This window comes from Pinus tabuliformis, chromosome 9 (genome assembly GCF_031772625.1).
Source record: "Pinus tabuliformis cultivar Carrire ecotype Pingquan chromosome 9, CPIR1, whole genome shotgun sequence".
In the NCBI taxonomy this organism is placed as follows: domain Eukaryota; kingdom Viridiplantae; phylum Streptophyta; class Pinopsida; order Pinales; family Pinaceae; genus Pinus; species Pinus tabuliformis.
In genome coordinates this window covers 444567035-444578040 of record NC_142307.1, presented here as the reverse complement: position 1 = coordinate 444578040, position 11006 = coordinate 444567035, and the positions used below count along the sequence as shown (strand labels likewise).

At 39.9% G+C, this 11006-nt stretch overlaps 1 protein-coding gene across 1 annotated transcript; it reads left to right on the top strand.

The window, feature by feature from the left end:
- Positions 1 to 9034: 9034 nt before the first annotated feature.
- On the top strand, positions 9035 to 9992 carry LOC149149065 (AT-hook motif nuclear-localized protein 20-like). The gene is made up of 2 exons (XM_089442378.1): positions 9035 to 9090; positions 9257 to 9992. The coding sequence occupies exons 1-2, from the start codon at positions 9035 to 9037 to the stop codon at positions 9990 to 9992; spliced, it is 792 nt and encodes a 263-aa protein (XP_089298504.1).
- Positions 9993 to 11006: the final 1014 nt, after the last annotated feature.

Sequence of the window (11006 nt, the reverse complement as noted above, 5' to 3'; positions counted from 1 at the left end):
GAAGATGAAACTTCTGAAGGGAGAACCGGGTCAACTGCCGTTTCGACCTTTGGACTTTTGTCCTGTCTGGATTCAGTAGGTTCATTTTCAATGACTGACGCTTCAGCTGACCACTTGAGCGGGCCAGCTGTATTCTCAACCAACAAAGGACTTGGCACGAGTTTTTTGTATCCAGGAGGAAGTCTTAACGGTGAAACCGGACGATCTTCCAAAACTCTCTTCGCTTCGTCTAAGAAGGGACAACGGTGGATGGCGTGATCGCCTTCACACATTCTGCAAGGGGATCTTGCTCCCCCTCTTTGTCTTGAACCTTCACTTTCGTTGGTTGACGGTAAGCATTCAACATGGCTATCAGAGGTTGATGCTCCCGAATTGTGCAAACGAGGGGACCAGTCCCTTAGTATCCGGGGAATACAGGGACAATCTCTATGAAAGTGGTCTCCTCTACATATGACACATGGCGATTTAGGCCCGGTCTGTGCTGTGTGTGGATTTTTGTCAGATGTCTTTTGCTTGCCCCCAGTCGCCTTAGGCTCCTTCTTCTTCTTCTCTCTCTTCTTCTTATCCTTCTTCTCCATGGGAGCTTGGCTTTTGTCGGCTCTACCTTGCGAAGACGAAGGATTGGAGGAAGAGTTATAGGAAGTGGAAGGCTGGTGGGTAGCTCTAGACTGATCTAACTGTTGACTCGACTGTTCAGGAAATATGGTGTTCTGAACTACATTGGTTGAGAATAGCCAAATTGGCAGGCCAATTGTCAGTCATGGAAGCGACAATGTGGCCATGTGGGGCGCACCAACTTCTCCCCAAGAGGAGAAAGGACTAGGATTTCCATCATGGGGAATTCCTTGGTTGGGGCGTTCCATGTTCTCAACCTACAGATCAACGCAGGAATAGGAGGTGATTATGTTCCGTTTAAAATAAATTTTATAACGACGCTTTAGACACAACTTGCTTTTTCACTTTTTAAGAGTCGAGAAAAAGCTAAAGATGACTCTAGTCTCCTTCGATGTTTTAACGAGCCCGAAGTGACAAATGCTCGGATGGACTTTTTCAGTTATAGAGTTTGAAAAAGGCCAAAAGAAACTGCTCTAGAGATCTAGGCAGAGGGTGTGCCAAACTTTTCGCAAAACCACAGAATACGTTTTACGGTACGGGTGGTCGATCTTCGTGAATGCTATGTTCACTGCATTGCGATCAGTAGGGCGGCCGACACGGCTTGGCTTTGTTCCTATAAGGGTCTCCCAATATATACGCGACGGTACGTGGGAGCACAAGTCCGTATTGATACTTATCGCTTCACCGTGGAGGAATCACCCAACCACTCAACGCTAAGATATCACGTTTAACGACGCCGGAACACGTCTCTAGCTTAGACCTCTATGTGTTTGCGTTATGTTTCAATGCGTTGTTATATAAATTCAATTTATTTTAAGTTGATCTTGTTTAGCAGTTTGCCTTTATGGATCACCACGAGATGTATGGTGCAACTTCCTAAATACAGTCTAAGATGATAAGCAAGCTTTTCAATCTTTCAACTTTGAAAATCTTAACTACTGAGGGAAAAGAAAGACATCATCTTTTCACACAGATCATAGAGCACACACTAATGCACTTTTCCCTAAATCAACATACAAGCTGTCAAAATGCACATGCACAATGCAGGTATTTCTTTTCTCTTTCTTAATGTTGATGTACTACAAAAAGAAAGCTGTTGTATAACTTTGAATTCAATTTCAAGTGAAAGCAAACAAGCTTTGTCCAAAATCAAAAGACACCTTAAGATTTACTTGTTTCGACACTAGAAATACATAAATTCAAACCATATGACGAAAATGAAAGCTCAATCAGTTATGAACAGCAAACAAACTAACTCTTAAGATCAAAACGACACTTATCACAGGTCTAGATCTAAGAGGCCACAGCAAGACTAGTTCACTTTCGTTATGGGAAACTGCAAATGATGTAAGAAATACACAAAGAACAAATACATTTTCTTTATACAACCGAGGCGGAATAGTGGCAAGGAAAGGTGTTTTCAGATAGGTACATTGACTGATAACAGGCTGCAAAAACAAGGATGAAAACAGGGCAATAAACAGCAGGGAACCCCAGTTGCACAAGGCAAAACTGGTTCAGCGCAGGTAGTACACTGTCAGTTTGACATTCAGCGCAGGTAGCCCCTTCGGGACCTGCGATGAAATGCAGACTGCCTTCACAGTGCCTGCAATGAAGAGAGAAACTCTCGTTTCTCTGGGTTTCCGGGTTACAGATTGCTCAAAAAACCACAGTTTTTGGCGAAATCAAAGTTATCAATCAAGTACACACTAAAGGGTGAAAAGGAGGATGAAAAGCTATCATTAAGAGCTGTTCAGAGTCCTTGTGGATCAGCTCTTCAAATCATAAACATGCCCAGAAACTGAGCTAGAGTAGCTGCCCTCTACTTTGCATTTGAAAGATCCAAATGCAGTTCGATTCGGTACTCCCTGTGTTTAAGAAATGAATAGCAAGAAACACAAACAACCAACAAGATACGATCCCCAGCGGAGTCGCCAATTTGTTGTTGGGAAAAGTATCCAATACGGAATGACCCTATCCCACTCTAAGGGTGATAGTACCTCAGCAACAATCGAAGCAAAGCTATCTAAGATTTCTTCTTTATGAAAGTAAAATAGGGGAGAAAGAGATCCACTAACCGATGTCTTTCGCTAATGGTTGATCCAATCTTCTCTCCTTGCTGCTTGCTCCCAGCTCCTTGCTCTTTCACTGGCCCAGCTACACCAAGATCCTGCAAAATGGCAAGAGAGGGAAACTACAAGAAGCATACATTCATAATTGATTCAAGGATTAGAATAAATCAAATACACAAGTATAACAATACATCATTGAAACACATGCATATAGAAGAACCTCAAATGCTTTATTAATGGAAGAAGTAAAGTTCAGGAAGTGATACAACCATAAAAGGCCCAATCCAGCATCACCTTCCCAGCAGAAAGAAATCTCCTCTTCACCTCCTTCAAAGCAAATCACCCAATAGTTCTAAACTCAAACCAACAGCACTTCCTTACATTCACAAGATTCCAGCCCCCTTAGACCTCATGAGAGAGATCTATATATAGGAGTTTTGGAGAAAGGATGAGTCAGCTTGAGAGCTGACTAGTGTCCTCTCTCACTTCAGTTATTCTTCAGTTCTTGAGTCCACTTGGAGGTTCTTGCTTCCACTTGGAGATCTAGACCCTCTTACTCATCACTAGTCGAATTCCTTGATCCAAGTGTCATTTTGGAAGTTTCCTGGGCATTGACACCTTGAGGAATGACTGTGCCACATGTCCAAACTCGCCCAGCGCAGGTAGCCTTCTTTGCAATTGACATTCAACGTAGGTAGACAGTGGAGCACTTGACATTCAGCGCAGATGCTCAGTGGAGCAGTTGACATGATCGAGAATTGCCTTGTTTTTGAGTGTTTTCAGGTGGAGAACTTTTATTCAGTGCTGTGGTTTGCTGACCTTGTTCCTCTAGGGGTAGGAACAACATGTTTAGGGACTTTGGATCCCTTAGATTATGGACATTTCATGCTTCATGCTGTAAGGCACAAAAATGTCTATAACAGAGACCCTATGAACACATCAATCCTATGCTCCTCTGGAATATCTTTTACCCTTATGTTCAATTTTTGGAACTCCTCAATGTGCTCCATTACTGAACCCTTTTGTTTGAGACTTATCAATTGGCTAAAAAAAGTGTTGCTTTTTGTATCTTCATAATGTGCTATCAATTCTTCCGTAAAAATTGCCCAAGTGATAAATTTTTTACGAGAGCAAAGCCATTGATACCATACAAACTGATTTGGTTCCAAATATACAGTTGCCATACGTACCTTTTGTGTGTTTTGCACATTATTGAGATCGAAGAACTGCTCCATCTTTAATATCCATGCGGCGGGATCCTTGCCATCAAACTTCCTCATATCGATTTTTGGAATATGGTGGGTCTTCGATCCAACATTAGCGTCTATTGAATCATGATTAACATTACTTTTGTTCACATCATGAGTTTCCTTTACAACCTTTTCACCATTAGTAAGTATTTCTTGTAGGAAATTTGTCAAATCTGTCTTCAAATCTGCCATGTCTGTCTTCAAATCTGTATTAAAATCATCCATCTTAGCTTCCATGCCCTTTATATTAGATTCCATGCCATTTGTCTTAGATTCCACGCCATTTCTCTTCGATTCCACACCATTTATCTTAGATTCCACGCCACATATCTTAGCTTCTGTTAGCTTTTGTGAGCATGACATTTGTTGCACTTGTTCTTGTAATTTTGATATATCATGTAGCATTTCTTCCTCTTCTTCATGATTCATGCAAGAGCTTTTAGGTTCCTTACTAGGTGTTTTCATTTTCTTTCCTCGGGGCATGAGTTACCGATAATAATGCTTTACTATGCCCTTTGAATTCCGTTAAACCAAGCTTACACAAAAATTAAAAAGAAAAACTACACACCTTTTTTCACTTTATAGAAGCCTGATATTGAGTCTGATGTAACTCTGTAATTTCAGATCATCTAATTCTGAAATTGTGAATTGTAGTAGCCTTCTGTGTCCTCTTTCCAATGCCACAAGTCTGACCCAAATTGGATTCTCCAAGGAAGAGTTATGTGAAATCTCCCACAGTGACTTTCTTTTAGACTAATTCAGTAGAGCGAACTTGTACGACGTGCCACGAGTCACTGTTTCAACATTTGTATCTGGAACACACATACAAGAAACTACGGTCCGTCCTCTTTCTGTACCTTCTTACGGAATTTCAATCTGATCCCCAGAGAGAAATTCATGACGATTTTTCCCAGGTCACCTATTTTGAATGTAATTCAGGAGTCTGCAAAAAGACCAACTTCCTTAGATCATATCTCCGCACATATCGCACATAAAGCTCTGAAATTCAGACCCAAGTTTCAGCGTGATTTCTTCTCAAATGGGTTTTTTTGCGACTTCTGAAACGTCACAGAAAAAAAGTTATAGCGAAAATTCCACGATGACCTGTTTGGAAAAGCGAAACCCTAGAATCAAAGCTCTGATACCAAATGTTATGAGACCAGCTCAAGAGAAGATAGAAAAGATAGATCAACGCCTTAGAATTCAACCTCTTCACGGTGGCAACCTACTTTACATTACATAAATGAACAATTCTTGGATGATACAAATGACAAAACCTCCTCTCTATATATAGGAGTCTAAGGAGTCACAATAGAATCCAGCCAACCTAACAATAATAATATAAAGCCACAAAAATAACAATAGAGGGATTCTATGGGGCACAGAAATAAAAACATGGGGGTAGTAGGGGCACAACAATATAAATAAGGGGTATAACTACAATAGTAATGGGGTAATCACTAGTATTATAGGGACCCAACACCAAGCCAAGTGCCCCATTGAATTTAAGATGTAAGGCTAGAATTTGAAAGGATATTCAAATGGAACTGTTGCAAGTATGTGGACCACTTCTAATGGTGATCATTTTTCAACTTCCCTTGCATCTGTATGAACTGCAGGAGTCAATGCTCAGTGTGGATGATCGTTTCCTTCCCCAAAATGTAATGCTTCCATTGTCAGCAGTCCTGCACAATGGAATACATCTCTTTGTGATAAGTGGGATACTTCCGGATTGTGTCTGAAAGTGTCTCACTATGATATGCAACTGGATGCCCCTGTTGACTAAGGACTACCCGAATAGCATAGTCAGAAGCATCTGTCTCGATCTCAAACGGTTGTTGTAAGTCTAGTAATGTGAGCACTGGTGCAAAGAAGAGGCGATCTTTCAGCTCTGTGAACGCATTCTGTTGAGATTCAGACGAAAATAATTTTTCTTTCGCTCTTCCCTTGGTGAATTGACTCAATGGCCAAGTGATATGAGAGAATCCCATCACGAACCTGTGGTAGAAATTAGCAAGACCCAAAAAGCTACAAAGCTCTGTCAGAGTGGTTGGAGCTGTCCAATCCCAAATGACTTGGATCTTAGCTGGATCCACATGCACCCCCCGTTCATCAATAATGTATCCCAGAGACTTAACTCGGGTCATCCCAAAAGTGCATTTCTCCAAATTAGCACATAGCTTGTGTTGCCGCAGTGTTTGGAGAACCTTTCGGATGTGGTGGAGGTGCTCTTCCCAACACTAGCTGAAGACCATGACAAATGAATTGGTTAATGGCTTCCACATCATGCATCAGAGGTCTAGTTTATGAACTACTTCCAATTATGAGAGTGAGTCAAATAAATATTTTGACTTCTTTATTGCATCATAAGAATTTGTAATTGGAATAATGTGATGACTCACCTCTTCCAGTTTGTTTGAAACAAAATCAATTGCTATACATTTGGAAGAGATTGATAAAATTAAAACGATGAATCAGGCTGCAAAGCCATAAGAAAGCCACCCAAAAAACCTTCTGAATCTAATGAGAAGAAAGTCTAATTCCTAGACCATATTTCTAAAATTGAAACCATATAGGCACTCAATGACATAGTTTCTTGAATCATTATAACATCTAGGATGTGGGCTCGAATGAGCCACTTTAGAGTCAATTTTTTGGGGTATTCAAAGACAAGACCTTCATTTTCCTTCATGGGAGGGGCCTTTTATCTAAGAAACTTGGATATTGTGGTATTTTTTTCCACTTAGAATGTCTTCCCTAACCTTAGATTGAGCCTTAGAAAGCAAAGCTTTATGACTGGCATGACTGACAAAAGGAGCATCCATGGCTAGACCACCAGATGCTGAAGCATATTCACACGTCAAGGAAGATGAATAGAGAGCATTTCACTTAACATGGAGGTGAATAGAAACATAGAGCTCGTTTGAGGAAGGAATGACCTTATAATCTGCAAAAGGAGGTTTCCCACAAGAGTTAGATGAAGAGTTGGAACCATAAGGAAAAATCAGATTTGGAAAGACATCATTCTCCTTGACATGTGGCAACATCTTATAGAGGGAGAGACCTTGAATAGAAGGCACTGGAGATGTTTTTATCAGGTACATAACTTTGGAAAATTTCCCAAGCATATTACCATTATGAAGAATTTTATCATTATTTTTTATAGGAAAAAATGAGGGGGTCTGAAACCACTTACCTAAGGAGGGAGGGTTATCGTCGTCAATGTCTTCGAGTTTGGAATCCAAAGGATCCTTCTCCCTCATTCCTAAGGCCTCAATCTACATGTTCAAAGGTTTCCTAATATAAAGCTTTAGGAAATATGTGGAATTGCAGAAAAGACAAATAATAAGAACCCAATTGGAATCGATCCAATGTGGTAGAGAAGAAGGTTTAACCACCTTCCTAGCAAACCGACCAATTAGATCCCTATACATAAGTTGTAGAATGTATCAAAGGGGAATATCATCCTCTATTACCATTTAAATATTTGAATTTTGTTGCTTTATAGGCTGTCACATGATGCTTATTATGATTAGGGCTTGCTGTATCCAGAGACGGAGCACGTTTAGCAGAAGGAATCAGCCTGGAACCTCCAAATGTTGTGCATTATCTAGATGATTTGATGACAAATTAAATAAGACTTGAGGAAAGTGAGACACTTCCACTATCATGTGAATGGGAGGTGAAACGAATGGGCGATTCTTTATAAAAATAAATCTTCATGGGATGGGTATGCATGCCCACTTTAAGGGTTATCCTTGCCATAATAAAGTAGTTCATCATCCATAATAAACTCGAGAAGAAAAATGCCAACGAAGACTTAGACTGAGATGAGTGACATGGAAATTGGAATGTAAAATATGCGAGAATCCGACAATAGACAAATAAAACCCAAAAAAAGAAAGAAACTCTCAGCCCCCCAAGAAACACAGATGATAAGAAGACCTCTAAGTGTTTTTATCGATATTAACAACTTATTGTGTTAATTTTGACTTTGTTTCATATCTATTTCTGGGAAATAAAAGTAACTTTGGAACCAGGTTATTCTAGTTCACAAGTTTGACGGGAACCCCCGAGTTTTCCTACTCCGACGTTATTTTGTTGGACGGAACTCTAGATTTAATAATCGTTTAGTTCTTTTTCATGCCATTTCCTATGGTTATAGGTTGAAATGCAAGCTACACTTTTAGTAATTTGTCGTACAAGTTTGACGGAAATCTACAACTAATAATTTGTCATAAAAGTTTGACGGAACGTTGTATTTAATAATCCCATGGTAAGTAAGTGCATGTTAGGAAATAAATTTGGCTTTTTTTTTTACAAGATTTTGTATTAACGGAACTATTCAATAATTCCATGATCACTAATTTAGTGGAACTAATAGTTAGCTCCTGTTTCGTGATATTAACTGGACTGTAACTTCATCAAGTTTGACCTGACTTTGTATTAAAGAATTATTAAGATTAAAAGTTTTAAATTTAGAATTTTTTGTATTATAATTGGGGATAATTTTTATTAATTAAAAATAATAATTTTTAAACAAATGAACAACAAAATTAATATAAATCACTAAATTAATATAAACGACTAGAGAGTGATAGTCAAGACCGTGAGTATTGTGAACGCTCCCTTTCTATCCAAACCGATCGCGACAACGAAACATTCAGATTGATCGTCACATGAAGGAAACGGTTTTTGCGGAGGACTAACAACTGTGGCTTATGGGAAGTGGGCGAGCTAACAACCAATGAATCCTCGAGTAAACATGCAATTAATTCTTGCATGAAGCCGTTACAAATTTATCCACCGTAGATTACTGCATGGAAATTCTTGCATCAAGCCGTTACAAATTTATCCACCGTAGATTACTGCATGGACGGCCACAACTTGAGACCACGTAAGTGGAGGACGAGAAATCAGAACCTCTTATCCACCGTAGATTACTGCATGGACGGCCACAACTTGAGACCACGTAAGTGGAGGACGAGAAATCAGAACCTCTTATCCACCGTAGATTACTGCATGGACGGCCACAACTTGAGACCACGTAAGTGGAGGACGAGAAATCAGAACCTCTTATCCACCGTAGATTACTGCATGGACGGCCACAACTTGAGACCACGTAAGTGGAGGACGAGAAATCAGAACCTCGGGTAAGTACCAATAGACTGGGTAAACATTATATATACACGTATTGAAACGAAAGAAGTGATATTTAGACCTAGTGAGTGAAGCTTGGAGGGCCTTTCTGTATTACATAGCAGCTCAGGACAAACAGGTTGCGGGCCCGTGAAATAATGATGTCCGGAGTTGATCCAGGGCAATTCTCAGGCTTAGTTCTGGCCATGTTCTTCAATCTGAAAAGCTGAATATTGGGTCCCAAATAAATGGCCAGAGCAGCGGATCCGAGAGGCGAAAGTTGGCCGAGGACAATAACGGCAATGCCGAACGCGCGGGAAAGGGAGGGGAAGTGACGACGCCAAGCCGCCGCGGCAGGCCTAAGGGCTCCAAGAATAAGCCAAAGGCTCTTCTGCCTGGAACCCGTGAGTCGCCAAACACGCTGAAGTGTCTCGCATTCGAGATCCCAAGTGGGGAAGACATGTGGACGACTTTGGAGACATTCGCACGCAGACGGCAGCTGGGACTCTTCATTCTCAGCGGCAACGGAATGGTAAGGAATGTCACCCTGCGCAATCCGGCGGTTCCAACGGGAGTGGTGACGTGTCGAGGACCGTTTCATATTGTATCCATCACCGGAGCTTTTCCCCGCGCCAGCGAGAACCAGGAAGCTACAGGAATCACGGTCAGTCTGATAGACGTGCAATCTGGTGACATATTGGCAGGGAGCGTGATGGGGAGCCTGCTAGCGTTCGGACGCGTCTTTGTCATGGCGGGCACAACCGCCGATATCCACGAGGAGCTGCCGAACGTCCAGCCTGCACAGGTTCAGCCACGTGGATTTTTCCAGCCGGATATGATGTCGGAGATCCACTCACTTTTGGGAAACAACCGGTCTAACCTTCCGCCCGAGCACAGAAAGGGCCACGTGGTTTAGGGCATATAAGATTTAAAATAGTGTCTTTTTTAGATTTGTCTTTACTGTTTTTCGATTCGTACCTCTGTAGTGTCAAACAATATGTGTTTTTCTGGGTCATTGTCTCAGAGCAGGTTTGTTACCAGACGTTGTTTCAAACTTTTTTACCATTAATGAAACTTTATGGCACCGTTGAAATACTTAGTCCAACCTGCGAAACTTTATGGCACCGTTGATTGCCGTAACCGTAAGCTGAGTACAGATTTCTTATTTAATGGTAAGGTTACAGATTCTCGTATTCAATGGTATGGAATAAAGTTATTTCATAATTTCAAAAGGTATTTGCAAAGTTAATAATTAATTTTGTTTTAGTTAATTGCATAAAACTTATAATCTATTATAAAAATTTAACAAAATGGAAAATAATATATCTATTTTTTTTAATAGTTTCAACCTATCATACTAGGGCAGAGTTAATTCTCTGAAACTTTTTTTCTAACATGAGTTTTAATATTTTATTGAAAATAATATTTGTATTTTTTTTTTCTATACCTTCCACCTATTATACTAGTTAGTTTTTGGAACTTTTCTTTTTAACATGAATCCCAAGGCAGAGGATTAGACACTTTTCTTCCCAACATCTTGTATGAAATATCCAAGCGTTAGGTATTTTTAGGTAGATGAAATTTTTCTAATCTTTAAGAGTTTCAATAAAAAAATTATGAGTTTATTTAATTGTTTCACTTTTTTTTTTATTTTTCACTAATTTTTTAATCTGATTAAAAAGAATAAAAACCAACTATATTTTTATTCAGTTCTTTTTATATAGATAATAGTTTTTATCATTTAGAATACTCCATCACCTAGTACTCTTGGGCTGGAAATAGAGCTTCACTTGAGCAAATAAAATTTTAGATTCCCTTCAGCATGGGACCATAGGAAACTTGCTAAAACTGAGGGGATCTTAGAAATAATGTGTGCTTGAAGGGAAAATAAATGCATCCAATATATTGTCAACTGTTGAAGGAAATATTG